Source organism: Talpa europaea, assembly GCF_964194135.1.
Source record: "Talpa europaea genome assembly, chromosome: 8".
Taxonomy (NCBI): Eukaryota; Metazoa; Chordata; class Mammalia; order Eulipotyphla; family Talpidae; genus Talpa; species Talpa europaea.
In genome coordinates, this window is record NC_140075.1 from 32992937 (window position 1) to 33013883 (window position 20947).

Below are 20947 nucleotides of genomic sequence, written 5' to 3' on the forward strand. Positions count from 1 at the left end.
ATTATACAGTATAAAAAATAGGGCTTCCCTGGTGGTGCAAGGAGTTAAGACACAACCTATGAAGCTATCCGCAGCACTGCAGCATGAGTTTGACCCCCAGCCGGGAAGCTACCCACATGGTGAAGCAGATCTCTCCTGACTCACCTGCTGCTCCCCTCACCAGTGTATTTCAGTCAATCTGCCTGTTTTGTTTCCCACTCTGTCTCTGGTGAATCCTCTCACCCCCCGCACCTCTGGCTTGTTCTTGTATGCATAAATAAATCAATCTTCAAACAATGACTATGTACATGCAATAACATATCTGAATTTCAGACATGGAGAGCTAAAAATAGGCATGAAAGAATACATGCAGTATCCTTATAGTTGTATGATGTTCAAGCACAGACAAAAGTAATCAACAATAATAGAGGTCAGAACAATGGTTATCTTTAGAGAGTGGAAGGTCTGAAAGAAGCTTCAGGGGATAGTTTTGGCTATCCTTTGATTTTGGTGATGGTTACACAAATGTATACCTATGTGATAATTCATCAAGCTGAAAGCTAGCATCAGTGTATTTTACTGTATGAAGTTGTACTTCAATTTCAAAAACTGGCTAAGAATGTTTTTCACTAACGTACATCTCATTATGGCAAACACTACTCATGTAGAAACCTTAACAATAGTGAAAAATGCTTTAAGAGTTCTTGCTGATTTTTTAAATCAAAATGGTACTGAATTTTGTTTTTTTAATATATTTCTTACATCATTTTTCTTTTTTGCACAATGTATGCATTTTCATCTTGGTTATATTCCCCATACAATTGCACCCCCCTTATTTTGACCCCAATCCCATCTCTCCCCGCCCCCTGTACTGAATTTTGTTTTAATTTTCATCTGTTGGCGAGATTGTATTGTGTTCAAAGTTTTTTTAGTATTTTCTTCTTTTAAGAAGTTTTTCTGTCTTTTCCCAATTATATATAGGACTTTCAGTATTTTTCTCTACAAAGAGATATAACATTATATTAAATCCATGCTTATCCTATCTTATGTTACAGTGGATAGGAACTATGCCTATCCTATATCCCTTTTTTTACTTCAGGTTAATTCTTGCCAAAATTTATTTATAATTTTTTAAACAGTTTTAAGTATTATTTCCATGTAATAAAAGTCACCATGTTAAATATACATTTTAAGTTTTGGTAAGATATACAGTCATGCAACTACTATCATTTCAACCTTCAGTTTTGGAGGTAACTCCAAAAAAGTTATCTTGTATCCTGTCAGCCAATCCCAGCTGCCATCAGACAACCCTGAGAGTTTTGCTATTGATAGAATTTAATATAAGGAGAATATTTAGCCTGTAGTCCTTTACATCAGGCCTCTGTCTCCTATCATATTTTTGAGTCCAACCCATGTTGCTTCATGTATTAACAGTTTGTCCCTTTTTGTGGCTAGTAGTATTCCACTTTTTACATACCACATTTATTTTATGCACCATATTCACCCTACTAGTTGATGGATATTTTCATTATTTTCCTGTAAAACATAATACTTTTATTTTGGAAATTTATGTCTTTTCTCTTTTTTGATCAATTTAGCGAAAAGTCTTTCTATTTTATTTACTTTTCAAAGTACTAATATCTAGTTTTACTGATTTTTCCTAAACAAGTTTGCTAAAATCAATCAGAAGCCTGGACCACCTCCTCCCCCACCTTCTCAAAAAAAAAAAAAAAAAAAGTGGGCGGAATAAAGCATCTGTGTTTGTTTCTTGAATGTTTTAACAATAAATACAGTCAAAATCAAGTCTGTATTATCAGTTTTGTTTTTTCTGGGCCCATTTACCTTAACATTATAGCACCGAATTGTGTGGTCACTGGAACCAGTAAAAAGGGCAGCATTCTTCCCAGAGGTTTGAGTAACCAGGAGGCAGTTCACTTTGGAGGTGTGGCCCTCAAAGACACCAATGCACTTCCGATTCTAAAGTCAAGTACACAACAGAGATTACTTGTAGAAACAGAAAATTAGATTACTTGTGCATATTGAGGATTAGAATCCTCAACCAAAAATGCCAAAACATAGTTCACTGCTATACTCTAGGTATTAAGGTAGTGCCTACTACACAAAAGGTGTTTAGTAAATATTTGTTCACTGAAGGGTCCAGCAGTCACATGTATTGAGGTGCCTGCAATTATGTTAGTTGAGCCATACCAAAAAGTATATAGGGCAATTTTAATTAATGAGAATTTTAATTAATGCCTAATTTAATTAGGGCAAGACTCTCTAACATATGGACCAAAGATCTAGCAACTCCCAACTGTAAACTATAGCTCATTACCCAGGTAAGTCCCTGCATTTAATCAGTAACTTGAAAGGATGCTCCACAATATTCAAAGACATATCAGGTGCCATCACAGGGCCTTGGGGTCTAGGTGCAGTTTCATAGGAGAACATACCAAGTGTTATCTTCACACTGAGATAACATTTAGGATGTACACACATACACACACTCACCCTATAATTTAGAGCTGAAGCCAATCTCCCACGTTACACTAACACCTCCTGGTATCACCGTTGTGTCCTGGAGTCATCCTCATGACCTCTTATACCATTAGGCTAAAGGAAACCATACACCTGTTGCCTACAGCAAACACATTTTCTTGGTTCATTACTTAGCCTTTTCACAGCATCAGCAATTTCCAATACTTTCCAGGTGTTCAGATGACATAATTTTCCTAAAGTTTCTTGGCTATCACTGTTGTTAGAATTTGATATATACCATATTCAAAACATTCATTCTGTGAAAAGTGACAGTAATGAGCGTGGGATTATATGAAGTGTAGTATAGGAGAAGAGGGCTGCTCTCCTTAATAACTTGGACAATTAATCGATTTCAGGGTGAAGGTCTCCTCTCAGATTTCCCCTATATTCATTCCATTCCATTTCTATTATGCAGTAGACAGGTGACCTCATTACCAACTCCAGGGCTGGGGCCTGACTGATGTAATCTCATCTCCTTTGCCTAGATGACTCCTCAGGGAGTAAAGGACTAGACCTTTTTTCTGGTGGTGGGGACCCCAGTGACTCCTGGCATCTACATGTGAGCAGACAAACTACCTTTTAGAAAAGAAGAAAAGGCAGAGTGGAAAGTCAGAAAGTATTGAAAGGATCTAAAGTCAGTCTATAACCTGCACCTACCTCTGAACAGCAAATAAAGTTCTCTATTTAAGAGAGTTGGACACTTTAAAAGCTGCAACCAACTAAAAATATTCAAACTGATTTATCAACTTACCACCAGATTATAAACTCGGACAGTTTTATCTGCTGAACAGGTATACAATAAGTTTCCAAATATTTGAATTGCATTAACTGCAGCTTGGTGCCCCTCAAAACTCCCTTCTGTGGGCTCATCATCATCTCCTGGCTCTGAAGAAATTTCTAGAAAACAAGAATGTGTTTGAGACTTGTCTGCTTGTGTCTGAAAAGATCCTAAAAAATCAAAACCATTACATAAAAAGTGGTCCTAGCATTCTCCTTCTAGCCAAGTTTCCCCAGCAAAATACCATGATTCACTCATGAAGGCTTCATAAGAGAAGGCCGAAAAGATCTTCCACTTAGAAAAATGAAAGATACTTATTTGAAAGATAATTTTCAGTGACAGTGTAAAGTACCAAATCTTTCCCACATCCAGTCTCCTCTGCTGCCACTTATTTACTTGTATAAGTAATTGTTCTTTAAAAGCAGTTGCTAAGATAAACTCATGCCATTCGTAGCAACATGGATGGAGCTGGAAGGGATTATGCTCAGCGAAATAAACCAGAAAGAAAAGAAAAATATCGGATGGTTTCACTTATAGGAGGAATATAAGGGAACCAAATAAGGGATCAGGAAAAATAGTTACAAAAAAAATTAGCAGGCAACCATAAATCAGAGACATTCTGCAAGGGAGGGGAAGGCAGAGGGATGGAAACAGGGGATGAAAGAGCACAAGGGACTATGGTGATGGTGCCCGGGTGAATTGGAGGTGGAATTTTATAGGGACGACACCTGAGAGGAGAAAGTATACACTGAACAAAAATGAACAATGATGTAAAAAAATACACACACACATATAATATATATAAATTAAAAAAAAAAATAAAAGCAGTTCCTTCAAAATCCTACAGCAATGAAACCTTAATACTATTGATAACTGGCTGAATAGTAAAAGAGCCAAGTAAGTGAGATGGGAGTAAGAAACTGAAAAGGCCAGAATATAAGGATTTAGGGCAACTCTTTAGGTGACAGCCCTCAAAGCCTACTCTAAAAGCATAATTAAGGAGAGTTAAACTCTGGTACACTTAGAAGCTTTTTTCCTGTGGTTAATTAAATAAAACAGAGAACCATATACCTGAAGAGTGCTTTGATCCTTTTATAGAGGAGATCACGGTCTGAGTTTCTGCCACACTACAAAATAATAGCAAAAGTCTTCTTAACATATGTGTGAACAGGACAGGTAATAATGCTTACATTTTCCTGACTCAAAGCATTCTGAACAATGGGCAAAGTAGCAATGATGATATAAGAGATCAGTTTTTCCACCTATAATTTCTACAGAAAGGAAAAAATACAGTAAATATTGACAACCCAAATGAGGAAGGGGAAAATCTCCATTGGCAAGGTTTGACTTTACAATATTTTACATCCATTTGAGTCCTTTAAAAATTTTATTCATCACAAAAGTCTGTTTTTTAAGAAAGGAAGAAAGCTATTCTGATTGAACCAATACATCTTTACCTTACAGGGATGCCATCTTTATTGCGAGTGACAATCTCACTGGTTGAGCTAACTTCATCACAGCCAGAACGAGAAGTTTCTAATGAGTTTTGCTCTGTGGAGTGCCAAACATCCTTTTTAGATGGGCTGTCCGGTTTCTCTTCTCCGGATTCAGAAGAATTGATAGATACTATTACAAACTGAGGATTAGGGATTTCTAGGACTTCCAGAGACGAGTCACTATCTGGCTCATCTCTGACACTCTCTTGTTCTGGGCCAGTTCTATCTTCCCAGGTGGAGGTTGTTACTTTCCCCCCTTTAGTTGACTTTCCAGTTTTCACTTTTCTTACAGGTTTAGCGGTAAATATATCCTGTTCAGTGTCACTGTTCTCAGGTACATGGGCAGCCCGTAGAGTTTTCTTCTTCCTAAGTCTCTTCCTTCTCCTGTTTCCTCTAGTTTCAGCTGATGTCAGAGTAGACTCTGCCTGTTGTTCAGGCTGGTCAGCTGCAGAGTGAGTCTCCTTCTCTAAAGGGGTTTCTGAAGCAAAGGACAATCTTTGAAAAAAACTGGTACAGGCTTCAGACCCACTGTTCCCCTTGGCTGGCTCTTCACCTTCTTTACTTAGGGTAGGAAGACCAATTGATTGGGAAGAGGGGCTATTTTCTCTGTTTCTGGTATTTCTTTGCTCCATGGAAAACTTCAATTCTTGGCTAGGTTCATGGAAACTTTCCCTTAGTGCTGATGCAGACAACGCTGCTGTGACCTCTGGATAAACTGGACCACTGTCAGTGATCTCTCCTGATTGAGAAGAAAAAAATTATTGCATATTTTATTGTGTCTGCTGTTTATAGCCATAAACTACAGTTATTGATTCCTGATTGCATCTTTACCAAATTATGACATTCTGATGTTATCCAAACCATGACGATAAAACCGTTCATCTCACCCCCTCAGACATTTCTACTATAGCACTTTGTAGACTTTGTCTTGCATGAGTATCAAAAATGGCATGCATGTCTTATACCCTACCAAAGCCCCTTATGGGCAGGGATTATTTTTATTGATCTTCTTTCTTTCTAACTTGAAAGTCTATATATCTAGCATGTGCTTTTTTTCTTAGTAGATACTTCAATATCTACTTAAATGAAGTGATTTCACCTTTATGTCTCATAAGTTTTATTATGCTTTCTCTTCACATCATCCAATTCAGCTATATACTAGTAGTTAAAAGTCAGCTCACTTGCAAATATCTATTTTTTTACTTAGTTATTTCATTCATGTGTAAGAATTTAAACAGATGAAATAAGCACAAAGACATACAATGTAGTGTTATACAGAATACTAAAGAAGAGGAAAAGCCTTAAAATTCAAGGGAGATCATATAAATTACTGTATATATGTGATTATGCAACTTCTCAAATACTATGCAATTACTACTAAAAACATTTTTAGATGAATTATTTTTATGGCACAGGAAAATGATCATGATACATTAAGTGGAAAAATGTCAAGTTATAACATACGATCATTTTCATATGTATAAAGTCTACATGTAAGCACATTTATGATTTAAGAATAATACATCATATTTACATTTATACAGTTTCCCAACTTTTTACAATACTATGAATTACTTTAGCAATCAGAAGAAATGATAAAAGCTATTTTTGAAAAAGTAGCTTAAAAAGTGACAATAAGGCCTACTCATTTTTTAATACTAACTACTATCCATATAAAAGTAATAAAATTCAATATAAAAGATAATATACATTTGATATAGAGTTCTAGATTAGTGTTGTACTAGGTAGTAAAATCTAGTGTAATTCTTCAGACCTTTTGGGTTTTGCTCAAAAAAAAAAAATCACACAATGCCAGTTTATTTGCTTTTTTAAAAAAGCATTATTCCTTTATTGTAAGATTTTATTGATTTTATTGATTTTGCATAGAAGAACTAGGGTGTAGACCAGAGGTGCAGGGGGTGAGGGGATTCACCAGAGATGGAGTGGGGAGCAGTACAGGCAGATCTACTGAAATACACTGCTGAGGGGAGCAGCAGGCGAGAGAGGAGAGTCTGCTGCACCTCATATGGGTCAGCTCCCTGGCCAGGGATTGAACTCAGGCCATCACAGTGAGCCGTTGTGGTGGTAGCACTGAGACTTAACCCCTAGGCCAGCAGGGAGGCGCCAGTTTATTTGCTTTTGATTTAATTTCCAAGATAGTACTATTTGGTTGTGTAAACTTCAGATAGATTTTAAATAGCTTAGTAGTTATTTTCAAACAAGGTGCTATTTTATGAAAATTTCTCAAAATTTTCACCCAAATTCCTATTCAAATCACAGAGTTCCTGCTTTTCGTCATTGACATCTACCTCTCAGGTTTATATCAATCCTAATTCAGAGAAAGAAAACCAGGGGATATATTTTATCTAGAAAATTGATTAACATCAACCACATTTATCTCACAAAAACCAATTATTTCTCTGTACTAATCCTAATAAAAAGAATGTCTTAGGTATTAATACAAAGTCAACTTGGTAATTCTAGATTAAATTAGGGAAAAAGTTACTGATGGTTAAAGAATTCTCCTGAATGAAGGAAATTTCCAAAAAAGTTCATCGTAGTACTTTTAGATTTTTTTTTTAAAGATTTATTTATTTATTCATTGCATAGAAGAAGAACTGGGGTGTGGGCCAGAGGTGTGGTGGGTGAGGGAATTCACCAGAGACAGAGCAGGGAGCAGAATAGATGGATTTATTGAAATATACTGCTAAGAGGAGTAGTGGGCGAGACAGGAGAGGTCTGCTGCACCATATGTGGGTTAGCTCCCTGGCCAGAGATCGAACTCAGGCTGTCATGGTTATAGTGCTGAGACTTAACCCCTAGACCACCAGGGAAGCCCCATTACCTTTAGATTTAATGGGCAAGTATGACTCTCCATCACCAATATAGAACAATACTAGGCCCACTATAGGCTTGCTCTGCGCCCAGAGAAAAGTTTACATACTATTAGCTTGCAGTAATTCCTTGGTCACACTGCAGGCTGAGCTCCGTGACACAGCATTCACATTCTCTTCTTGTTCAGGAGACATGGGTTCTTGTTTAATCTGAACCGATGAGTCTGGAGCAGGAACACCTCCATGGACTTGGAAAGTAGGAGGTGGGGTGACTTGGAGAGGGGCTCCAGTGGACGATGGAGACACATGGGAAGATGGAGGCTCCAGAAACACTGGGAAGAAGGGTGTAGGCAGCATTGCAGCATCAGCAGATGTTTGAGGTCTATTGTTCCTCTGTTCTTGTATAAGGCTACAGGGAACCTGGTCTGGATGCTCAGAAGGTTCATATGTTTCTAGAAAGGGAAACACATGTGTACAAATGCAAAAATGTTATCTGAAATGTCACCTGCTTTGAATCAATTAGTATTTTTAAAGATTACAAGAGAATTTTAAAGTTCCTCAAAGTAAATTGTCATATAATCACCAGAGATACAGACAGAAGAGGAATCAATACTCCACTGTTCAGATTTTAAGTGATTTACCCAAAGTTCTACAGGCACGACACAAAGAGTCAAGATTTGAACTCATGTCTTTTGATTCCCAAACTAGCCTCTTTCTATAATATATGATCTCTCCAAATACCTTGTAATCCCTGCAGAATCTGTATTCTATGGGTCCTCAGTGCACTCATCTCCATAGTTATCTAAAAAGAAAGTATTTTATTAAGCATTTACATACTCAGTTTTTGAGATAACCCATTTTCCTTAAATGTTCCATCTATTGTTACCTGCTGCTTGAGCATAAGTAGCCTCTGAACTTCAACATAAGCTGTCTGAAGTGCTGCCCGGGCTTGCAGAAGGTTGTTATCCATGCACTGCAATGATTTGCTTAGTTCTTCCTCCCTTAAGGAAATATTCAGCAGCTGGTCAACCTGAGAACGTTCTGTCAAAAAAATCATAAGGTTCAGTTTCACACTGGAGGCTTCTTTTTATTTTTTTTATTTTTAAAGATTTATTTATTTATTTATACAAGCACTGGATACAGTCAGAAGTGTGGGAGGGTGAGAGAATTCACCAGAGCCAGAGGGGGGAACAGAACAGGCAGACTGACGAAATACACTGCTGAGGGGAGCAGTGGGCAGGGCAGGGGAGATCTGCGTGCTTTGTGGGACCCGCACCGGTGGCCAGGGATCGAACCGGCACTGCAGATGCTGCGGGCAGCTTTGCAGCCCAGCGCTCAACCGCTGCGCCACCAGGGGAGGCCCTGGAGGCTTCTTTTTAAATAATATAGTTCCTCAGAAGATGGAACCACATCACGTTACCTAGGATAAGCCTTTATTCTCCCTCCCCCCATCCCCTGTAGGTCAGTAGACACTCATCCAAACTCATAAATCACATAGTTAAGCCAGATGCTACCAGAGCTAGAAACCAAAGGTGACAATTGGTAAGATGGAGGTGCCTTCTAGGTCCAAGAACACCACTGTATAATATCACTTTACCTAATCATCATTCCACCACTAGCTTTCCAAGGGAGGTCGCTGTTCCAGGCAAATCAACTCCCATTCTTCCTTTATCTACCAACATCTTTACTCAAGGTTTTGCTTACAATGGACCCCAGACCTGAACTGCTTGTGCTCTCCCCTCCCAATCCATATTTTCTAGTCTGTGTGTTACTGAAAATAATTCCCTTTATGGGGGCAAGGGGCCCAACAACTATAATGGAGGATTAAGGGTGACTTGTGGTGGGTGGCATGATGTGGTGTGGTACCAATACCTTTGAAAAAGGCGTGCGTCTATACCCCTAAATCATATATAGTGTTACCTCAACATAAAATAAGACCATTTAAAAAATAGAAAAATAGATGTCTTTACTAGTGTAGGCTTCCTAAAAATATACATTTTTATGTTTATATTTTATATTTATATGTATTACTAAATATAAATATATATATGGCTTTGAGATAGTATATTTTAAATAGAATGTTCTACTACGTATATTTGTCATCTTTATGTTTGTCTCTTTCCCATTCAATATGTCAAGACCTCGCTCCTAAACTCCAGACCCACGTACCAACTATCACTGTGATCATTCTAGCTGGTGTCTCTAATGTCCTTTAACTCAAAGGATCCAAAACAAAACTTGTCATTCTCCTGTATCCTCCTGCAACACTTGGGAATCTTCTTGTTCTGTAGATAATATCATCATCCACACAGCTTACCCACTCAGAACAAGGGTCATCCTTGATTCCTACCTTATCCAGCACAGCCCATCATCCAACACTCACTTCCCTCACTAGTCCTTATACTAAAACTCATTTAGAATCAGTGGAAAACAAAAGTTGTACAAGCATATCAGTCAAGGGCCCACACTAATAACTTCTCTCAATTCACATGGAAAAACAATCAAGATGTCTTAAAATGGAAAAATGGGAGAAACGGTTATAAATGACCAAGAGAAATAAAATTTTTACTAAATGGCCTCTTCTTTTTTCCACTGAAAAAGCCCTAAAGAGACTGTCTGGCTTTAACTGAAATCAATTTATCCATGCTATATTAAACTTTTGTTTACAGGTTTATATTACATTATTCTACACCTGTAATTGTATGTAGTCGAAAATTTAACTTTCCTATGCATTTAAGATGAGAAAGTTAAAAAAAAAAGGGTATTCAGTGTTTGGTAACTATAAGCTATACTGTCACGTTGTCAAAAAGTTAAACTGATATATGAACAATTTCTTTCTACCAAAGTATTTTGCACTATACCTTTCTTTCCTTTAATTTTCCTTCTTTTGTTTTTTCTCTCAAGACTTGGGAGTTCAGGGGAAGATCCATCCTGTGGAGATAAAGAAGACTGAATGATACTATATCTATGAAGACCATTATCCAGAAGAGGAAAGAAGTATCAATCCTAAGACAGTCATACATTATTCTTCAATATATATTATATTCTTCATCTCTAACATGCTAGTCTAAGTCTCATACACACAGTATGAACTCAAATATTAGTTAAATGAATGTATCTGGTTAAAAAAGAAGACTCCAAGGTCAAGTACCTTCCTAGAACCTACAGATGGGAAAATCACGAGGCTTAGGCAAAGCATTCCATGTTGGTAAGGCAAGGCGTAGATAGCAGTATGGACAAAGATGCTGATACATGTATCTGACTCATCTTGGCAGTTTCCACATTAAATTTCAGCAAAAAAAAACTATAACAAAAAGCTGAACAGTTTATGAGACAAGTGCCAGCATAATTAGCTTTATCATAGAAAATCTCTCATTCAGTAATGTCCACCACAGTGTCCAAGGCGCAGAATTGAATCTGAATCCAGATCTACAAACCATGTCCTTGATGACTGGGCTACACAGTAGCTTAGTATTTAGAAATAGCCCATTTCCTCACAGTGCCAGATCCAAACTATATCACCACCAGCAACTCTTTCTTTCCAGAAATGGCTCCTGAATGGGCTACTAGTGACAGAGAGGCCAGAAAGGAAGCGGTATGAGTGAAGGAATGGATTCTGAAAGGGCCACACTGAGTTACTGCAGTACAAAAGAGAGGTAACAGAAACTGAAAATATGTCCAAGACTATGCTCATGGAGATGCACTCTAATAGTATTACAACTACTCTAGTGTTAAGTCCACTAGTCCTGGGTCTAGCAAGCATACACGCCCTACAAATGCAACACTGGAATGCTTTTCTTCAGCAGCAGTTCAGAATGCATCAGGAAAACAGATAAAGTTACAGTTGAAGATATGTCTTACTCCTTGGTCAGGTGATACAAAGAATCACTAGCTTGGAGACAGACTAGTTTTAGAGATGACTTCATATTTTCCTAGTACTGTACTTTCATATTCAATTACATCTAACCTAGTAGAATTACTCAGTGAAAGAAACCAGTAGGATAAGATTATGAACGCAATAATAGAGCCTCCCAAGTCTTCTAATTCCAGAGCAGGGAGAACCACAGCCCCAGAAATTAAAGAAAAATTAAACAGTTAAATCTTTCTTAGAGTAACTAAGTCACCACAGGAAATGGTCTACAAAAAGCACAGAGAATCATACTCACTCCAGTGGCTCTTCGTTTCTTTCTAATACCTTGGCCGTCATTTTGTTCCGCACCAGAGGTACAGCTACTATCTGTGGCTGCATCTGCCAGACTGGAGACTGCAAGGGCTGAGGATGCATTTGATGATAAAGAGTTTCCTTCTCCATTACTCTCCTGGGCATTCTGATTCTCTGGAGGTGGTGTAGAACAGTCCTGACTGTTTGGGTCTCTTGCAAAATGCATCAAAGGTACAGCACGGTCGGAGGATAACTGTGCGCTATGACGCCTTTGGACAACATTTTCAGCCCTTTCACCTGTTCTTAGGGAGGCAGCCAGAGGTGTCACCTCCTGCTTCAGTCCCATGGCTGCTCTCTGATTCTGTGCAGCCCTCAATGAGTTACTAGGTGAAATTTGCTGAGGCTCATTTTCTTTGCCTGTACCTTCCTCACTGAAGAAGTTATACACGGAAGGAGCCCTGTCCATGATCACGCTGCTCTCAGAAAGGCTTCGTTTCCTTGCCAACCCCGGCGAGGAAGAAATGGAAATACCTTCCCACTGGAATCCTTCTAGATCGGACAGATCAGGTTCCCCATCCAAATCTAAGACCTCTTGCTCATTTTGAACCAGAGGCACCATTTCTATGCCAAACCTTGAAAGAAAGAAAAATCATAAATCAGATACGGTTGGGGGAAGAAGGCACCGCCTATTGTGCTGGGTGCTGTTAAACACTGGGGCTATAAACACAAATAGGAAGATTTCTGATCGCAAGGATCTTACAGACTAATAAGAATTCCAGATATAAAGTAATCAACTATAATATAAGTACTGTAATGTACCAAGTACTGGAGATTCATATAGGATTGTGAGAATATACGACTGTGAGAATTCATATACATTTGAGGAAGTAAAATATGAGGATCTTATTTAACATGCAGGTCCAAACCAACAACTAATACATAATCTTTAACAGCAGGCAAAGCAAAACAAACAAAAATATTTATCAAGCATTCACACGTGCCAGGCAGGCACTACACTAAGAACTTTTTAAACTCAGTAATACAAGTTATAGAAAAGGGAGAGGAGCACAATAAATGTGTTATTTCAACAAGGATAGAAAGTCAAGCTTGGAAGTCTACATAATAATAATATAGCAGGATTATTTTCAAGCAACAAAGCTATACTGAAGGCTGATTCCCATCCTTAAAAGTTGAATACCTCAACTTAAGATGAATGTTCAAAATATTACATTAAGTCTTAAGCATTTTGTGACAACAAATACCATGTTCAGAGTACATACAGAAGGTTAGCCAGCCACAGGTTATAAATAAAAAGTACTGAGAAGAATTATATTTTAAAAGTTGTACCACTTAATAAGCCCTGGAGATAGAAAGATTTATAAATAAAAAAAAATTTATGCTGTCACTTTCTAGCAACTACAACGATAGTGCTGAAATTCTAATCATTTTTCCCCCTTCATGCCAATCTCCTTTCTCAGAAGTAGGCATGCTTCTTTTCAACCTGAATCCCCTACTAGGAAAAATTTTATTTCATTTGCTATAGAGTGGCAGTCCCTATTTAAACCAGACATCTACAACGTATATTTTTTGCAAACATTTAATGAAAAGTAACAAGGGTCAACGGGTAAGTTAAGAAGAAAGAAAAATGAATACTGAAAAGAGACACACACCTGGGTAAGCCTTTGCCTAGCTCTTGCTTTTTCTTGGTTACTTGCTGAATGACCTGCTCCCAGTTGACATTTCTCCGAGATGCATTTAGGATCTGCCGTAGGGTTGGCTTGAGTCCAGATTCCTTCTCTGTCTCACTCTTTCGATGCCCACTAATATTGCGAATGCGGCGAGCGCTGTTGAGGTTTGGCTCAGGAAGGTGGGATCCAGGTTTGCTCTTCAAACTAATGTGTCGGGTTAGATCTCTTTGGAGTGAGGCGGGAAAGCCAAGTTTACTTAGTTCAGGCAGGAGAGGGCCTGAGGGCTGACCTATATCACTTTTTTGAAGCTCTACATCCAGACTAGTACTCTCAAAGCCTTCTGTTTCATATGATACAGGAGATTTACTAGGGTCATCGACCTGCGCATCTTCTAGAGAGGCTTTCAGGTTCAAGTCTAGCAGTAAGCCAGAGTGTGGACTAGCTGCAGGTGTTATCTGTAACTCAGATGGTTTCTGGTGAACGGCTGGATTAAATGAGGAAGTGGACAGTTTTCTAGATGTGTTCAGGTGTTGGTCTTCCCCCTCTTTCTCATCAGTAATGTGAGTGCTGCAGGATAAAACTTCTGTGGTTGAAGAGGCTATGGTTCCAATTTTTGCTTCATGCTTTTCTGTGTCTGATATCTCTCCATCGCTCTCATCTTCTAATGAGCGTACTTGAAACTCAATCTTCAAAGATCCTTTTTCAGACTCTTCTACATTCCTGCTGGCTTTCGCATAGTTCCTCGTCCTTTTAGAAGTGCTCAGAAGAGGATTTTGCAATGACTCAGGAGCCGGTAGCACCTCTTTGGCTTTTTGTAATGTATCATTTAAATTTTCATCGGGTTCCTTTTGAGCACCAAGTGTACTTTTATTCCCCTTTGAGACACGAGGGCATGAACTACGCAATTTGGATAGGTAAGGACCCTTATTATCTTCCATAGTGGGTTTTTTCAAGGGATTTGACTGTTCCCCAGGGAAAAAAGAATTAGTTTTTGTGGCTTTTGAGGGATTCTTTGACTCCTGCATTTGAGGAATTGGTTTGGTGACTGGAATTGGAAGGAGTGGGGATTTGAATGATGGCATTTTATTTAAGTTAGTCTCTTGTTCAGGTTTTTCTGTAATGGGGAAATCTCTCACCACCTCATAGGAAGTAGTACAGTCAGAAGTGGCCTTGTGATTAAGAGATTCAGTATGTGTTTCTTTTTGGGTTTTCAGCGTAGGGGGATTATTTGTGTCATCAATTTGGGGCTCCTGTGTTCCTGTGGCTGCCAAACTAAAATCAAAGAAAGGTCTGTCTGTCATTTCTGACTTGTTACCCGTGGCTTCTTTCACTCCTGATTGTAAATCCAAAGTCTTCTGAGTAGGGTAGGGAGTCCAGCGATGGAGCTTTTCCCTCGCTACACTGCCATTCTTCCCACCAATTTTGGAAGCTAGAGTGTCTGTATGTTTGGTAGTTTGGCTTTCCAGTTGCTCAAAATTAAAGTCAAGTAAACTTTCTGAAGGAAATGTATCACTTGTAAATCCTTCAGAAGGACCTCTGTATGTTCCCACTGTCCCAACTTTGTCATTTTCTTGCCGCTGCCATTTATATCTCTCTTGATTATATTTGTTTGACTTGGATTTCTTGTTCCATAGCATAGTCATGTCTTCCATTTGACAGTTAGAATTTCTGTTTCTGCCTGGTTGAAATTTGTCTCCAGAGGCACTGTAATTCCAACTATTTGTATTACGTACACTAGATTTCCAGTTTCCGTTATTGCTGTTCATATGCCAACTGGAAAATCCACCTGTTCCTTCAGAATGCCAACTGGAATTCCTCCCTGTACCATTATGATTCCAATCTACCATTCCATTATTTGAATGCCAACCACCTCCAGGATTACCATGGTTGTGAAACCAAGCTGAGGAGCCTCCTGAGACACCCTTATGCCACCCGGAACATCCTCTTGGTCCACCACTATTCCTCAAAGAATGCTGAAAGCTGTTTTTCCTAGTGTTATTAAAGCCATCTTTCTCCCACTTCCAGTCCCGCTGGGGAGGTCCACGATGATGCCATGCTGGCTGACCATAGCTCTCTCTGTCTTGGTAAGGGATTCGGTCTTCTCTTCTCCATTGAGGTCGCCTGTCATCAGAATTTATTTCTTGGCTACTATGGGAAGGTTCATTTTTTCTGGGGGGGGAAAAAAGTGTTTCATTAGTGATTTAAAGGTACTAATGCTTCCTTTAAAAGTTAACCCACCAAATTTCCTTTCTACCTCCTTCCACTGTTACTTAGCATATGGAATAGAGCTCATTTATATTTCCAATAGTAGTTGTTTTCACCTTTGAGTGATAACAAATTTCTATTTCACATTTTACTAACTTAGAAATGAAAGAGTATCCTCTTATAACCCCAGAAATATTAAAAATTTGACACATTTATATTTCCTCCCCTGCCTGCTCCTGTATTTCTTGACATATTCTGGGATCTTTCCCTGTCTAGCAAACAATTACTATTTTTACATTGTGCAACTTGTTAAATTTAAGTTCTTTTTTAAAAACCCAGTTTCCTGACCTATTTTAAATCTTAAGATTTATCTCTGCATGATCATTTTCATTAATAAACATTTTATCAAGCATACACTCAATAACTTAGTGGTGAAAGAAAATTTTCACCAGCTAAGGTCACAAACAAGAGTAAAATAGCATATACCAAATAAGTAGTACTCAAATCAGTGCTCTAAGGAGCTCCATGAGCGAGAGGCTTTTATAAAGAAGCCCAGCTATTTGAACTATTCATGTTAGACAAGGAGTCCACAGAAATGTGAATAAATTTAAGTAGACATCATGGGAATATAAACCTATTTGTTTCCAGAGAAAACCACCGTTTTCTCCTACAGACGGCCTATAGTATGTCTGCCATAGTGCTCAGCATATGGGCAGGTGCTCAAAAAATGGAGAAAAGCTAAAATATAAGTACCTACTAATTATCATATATTTAACATTAAGCACTTTATATAGATCATCTCATTTAATTTCCACACCTCCGATGCAATTATTCTTATTCCTACTTTTTAGATGAGGAAACAGGATTAGAGGTTGGATAACTTACCTGGAGTAAGATAGTAAGTGATAGTATGGCAGAGATTTGAACCTTGGTTTTAACTCTGATTCTAGAGTGTACACTTTTAAGCACTAGGCCTCAATTGAATGAAAATCCCAAAACAAAGTTCTTGAAACTGAGTTCCCTTTTCTGAACGTAGCCTGAATCTTCTAATGTTTAACTGATTTTGGATACAAATTGGAATTTCTTCCTTTTTCACAAGATAGAATTAAAATATTCACTTATATTATGGGTTAACCATTTCTAAACAGGAGACCCTATCCCCCCAAATAACAAGTGCTATTACATGTTTGCAGGATTTTATACAACCACAAACCAAATTGCTTTTCTCTTCTGTTTGCAAGCAGTATGCAATTTTTGACTTCCAAGGAGATCACTGACTTAGCTATATTAATTTGTTCCAGAAATGGGTGGAGAATTGGGAAAAAAAAAATCAACCACAAAGTATAATTATCAGATCACCATGAATTAGTCTTATAGAAGGGACAACAGTGTGCAGCTAAACCCAGAAAGATCACTCTTCTTTAAAACCTCATGAAGAAAAAAGGAAAACAACCTTATTAAGAAATAAGTAGATAACTTTATAAAAAGGCCACCAAAGAGGCATTATTAGAATACTTGATAGAATATTAACTATAAGAATGTCTAGCTCTTTTATCACATGACTTAATGTTGAATCATTTACATAAATAAGTTAATGATGGCACAGTGTGTAAGAACAAAAATAGAAGCTAGTCTCCAAGAGGCTCCAATCCCCTAAAAGAGGAGAGAGAATAAACTGAAAGTGGTGAGAATGTCATTTGAAGGACTAAGTAACTGAACAATTTAAGAACCATGTCGCTACTGACATTTAGGGCCTTGTTCAAAAAACTTTAACATAAGAGTGAAAAATATTTCTTTTCTTTTATATTCAAATCTTTACCTAAAAATAAAGTATAGACCGGATATACCCACCATACAAGAAAGCTCTTTAAAAATTTATTCTGGAATTTGAAATGTTTCTCATCTTATCCTAGGACTTAAAAAATTACCACTTCAAAAGGTGGTTCTATTCTTTCACTCCTATTTGAAAATTTCTGCTTCATAAGCTCTTCAGAACACAGGTCAGTAAGGTGAAATTATAAAAGCCAAACACCTGAGTTATAGATGCACATATGAAATTATGCAGTACAAGCTGGAAAATTATATTGCTCAAATGATCTTGACACTGTCAAACTTAAAATATACATTTATTCAATATATATTTACTGAAGCACTAAGAAGGGGATAAATCTGTCAGAGACCAGCTCTGATGAACAGGGTTGAGAAGAATACGAAAAAAACGAGAAATAAAGAATTGACAGACACAAAATAGAGTTTAAGAGAAGCAGGACCCAGGGGACATAAGGCTTCTCAGTCCCAGCTCAAGTGTCCCAGAGTGTCAAGTGCAACACATTTTTATTGAGACACGCCACCCCCCTCTCCTCCTTGTTAGTTACTAGACAATGAATTTGGTAAAAGCACCAAGTTAAATCACAAGAGAAAATATTTTTTTTTCCTTTAAGGACTGTAATAAGAAATACTATATGATACACATTCAAGCGAAGTTTTTGTACTAATACCTTTCCACTAGAAAACTTGGATACCAAACAGTTCTAAACATAGCAAAAAATTCAGATATGTAACAACTATACTAGCTTTTATGTAGATACAATACTGAGTTGCTTTTTTTGTAAAAGCAGAATAGCACAGCAGTTCAAGAAACAATTCTACTGCTCTTCTATGCATAAAAAGGTAACTTCGAGCTAAGCTTTATAACTAAGATACTTCTGAAAATTAAAGCCAGAAAGTAAGAGGGTGGAAAATGTGCTCCCTACTCTGTTCTGTTTCAGATAGTTTTTTTCAAAATCAAAATCATTACTCACCGACTTTGTTCTTTCCTTTGTTTTATTAACTGAACAAGTTCTTTGTCAAAATAATCTTCTTCCTCTTCTTCTCCCTTTCCATCATCTTCTCGTTCCTGGGCATCAACGTTATCTTTGTGCAACTGGCCAGAAATGTGCTTTGCATATGCAGAAAGACCCACTTCTGTGACCCCGCACACTCGGCACTCATGACTACTGTCCCTAGGGAGAGAGGGAGATGAGGGACATTCAATTCTCCCCACTGGCATGGCCCACTCACCAGATCTGTTATAGTTTCCTCTGAACAACAACGTGCACTTTGGTACAGTGAAAAATCAGTGATTATCAATTTCAATGCTCCTTTCATCACTTTTAATAAGTTTGTTCGCAAATTATTTTTGAATGAATTTAAGATTCTTTTCCAGCAATCAAGAGGCAATACACTTTGGAACAATGTAGTTTAGGAGGAGAAATCTTCTTGAGTTGCTGTACTTAAAATCTTGCCAGAGGAAACATGGTGAAAGGGGAGGCAGGGCAGGGGGCTCAGAGCAAACAGAAGTTGCTCTGGAGCACGCCCATGGTGCCAGCTGCACTCAGAAAGCCTGGTGACAGCTCTTACTTTTAATCTCTGGCAAAAGTGCTTTCTCCCAGTGAAAGTTAAGGGGTGGAGAAAGAGTAGGCGGTGTAACCAATCCCAACCCGGAACAGCTGGAGCTCTGCCAGGAATGTGAAGATTCCTATTCCGGACCCTAGGACAAATGATAGGAGTAGTCTCAGCAAACTTTTTTTGGTGTGCATGATACATGTGATCCACATTCTGCTTCAGAAGGGCTTATTTGAAAGGGAATGGAAAGTATTTCAGTTGTAGGAAGTTAACAGCTGCGCTAGGCAAATGGTTTTTCTCAAGTTTCAGAACATGCTACAGTTTAGAGAGAGGCAAAACCAGGTTCTTAAGAAAGAAAATGGGTAGGCTTTTTTATTTTCCTTTTCCTTTCCTCATTTAGGGAGTTTAAATGAGGAGTTTAGGGAGTTTAAGAAGTTCAAGTCTTGGATCAATGTCCAGAGTTGCTGTAGATGAATAATATAACTGGTCTTTTAGCTTCCTGAGATCCCTTGGTTGGTTCAGCTGTCTATGCAGTCACTGCTGAGAAACATATGAGCCCACAGCGCAGTAATGAATGGGACACTAATATCCATTCAGTAATCCTCACTGATTTAACTATCATTTGTCTTAGGCTTTTATTAGTGATAATTTTGCATTTCCTATGGCAATTTAAAAAACCATAATAGGCACAAAAAGCCTTATTTTGAATAAAAAACAAAAAAAACCCTTCAAATCTGAGTGCAAAGCTGAGGCTACTGAAATGGGTTGGGAGGAAAAAAGACGGGCGTCCAGTGGACCATGTGGAGGATTGCTGGGGCTTTGGTGGAGGGCATGGTATAACATGCATCTGAAGAGATGTGAACCTATACTCCTAAAACATACAGTGTTGTAAATCAACTTTGCCTCGATAATCATAATTTTTTTTAAAAAAGACATGCTTGATCACACACACACACACACACACACACACACACAATGTTCCATTCTTTCAAGTCAGAATTTGAATCAATTAACCAGAAGAGACCCTCAAAATTGAGCACTTCATATACTAGAAGATTGTTGCTATTACAGATCATTTTTAAAATGAATGTTCATTAAAAAAAAAAAATGATTGAACAATTACAGGCACCAAAGCTAAATATATGGTTACAGTTGTCTGGAGTGATAAAATAGGAACCATGCCCAGTAAGCTTTTAAAAAACAAAAGTTTTTTTTAACTTTGTAAAAATTATAAATAACACCTCAAAAAAAGCAGACTACTTTGTAAGGTGTTACCTTTCTATGGACCTTGTAACCTTAAATGTTTTGTATACAGTACAGTTTTTGACATAAGATACATTTTAACAAATTCTTACCAGACTCCCAAAAAATATCATGACCCCATTGTACTATACAGCAACATTCATTGTACTATACAGCAACATTCAACAGTACTATACAGCAACATTCTATACAGCAACATTCCAATTTCTTCTAATCCTTCAGGAACTTAAATACATTATTTTCCACTGTACTTACTACATTTACATTTATATGAAAGAATAATCCTCAACTTTCTCTAGCTAACCAGGAATATCCACGCTTTTCTCAGTGAATGCTAACTTGTAACAGAAAAAGAAGCCTTTTCTCACAGTGACACTGGAGTTAAAAATTATGCAAGTAGAAATCTTGTATAATGACACAGGAGTTAAAAATTATACAAGTATAAATCTATTTACAATGGCGGCATCAGAAGAATCTGAAGACTAACAAACCTATAAAATTAACACTAATAAAAATTCAAATCAACTGAATTTTCTCATTGTAAGTTTTAACTGTAAAATTATGGAAAGTGTTTTAGTCCACTTTTGTACCTAAAATTTTATAGAATGTTAAACTGTTTA

The 20947-nt window shown here is 37.7% G+C and overlaps 1 protein-coding gene across 8 annotated transcripts in view; it reads right to left on the bottom strand.

The window, feature by feature from the left end:
* The window catches only part of ZNF106 (zinc finger protein 106), a gene marked incomplete at both ends in the record, with an annotated part of 38379 nt that overhangs the window by 9490 nt on the left and 7942 nt on the right, over positions 1 to 20947 (bottom strand). The window contains 11 exons of one of the 8 annotated variants that reach the window (XM_084241263.1): positions 1822 to 1956; positions 3269 to 3414; positions 4367 to 4422; positions 4753 to 5269; positions 7736 to 8077; positions 8367 to 8427; positions 8512 to 8666; positions 10487 to 10556; positions 11792 to 12419; positions 13458 to 15644; positions 18482 to 18682. In XM_084241263.1, coding sequence (XP_084097389.1) covers positions 1822 to 1956; positions 3269 to 3414; positions 4367 to 4422; positions 4753 to 5269; positions 7736 to 8077; positions 8367 to 8427; positions 8512 to 8666; positions 10487 to 10556; positions 11792 to 12419; positions 13458 to 15644; positions 18482 to 18682 — 4498 coding nt within the window. Of the gene's footprint in view, positions 1 to 1821; positions 1957 to 3268; positions 3415 to 4366; positions 4423 to 4752; positions 5531 to 7735; positions 8078 to 8366; positions 8428 to 8511; positions 8667 to 10486; positions 10575 to 11791; positions 12420 to 13457; positions 15645 to 18481; positions 18683 to 20947 lie in introns of all 8 variants that reach the window. The other 7 variants (XM_084241261.1, XM_084241262.1, XM_084241264.1 and 4 more) reach the window with 7 other exon arrangements.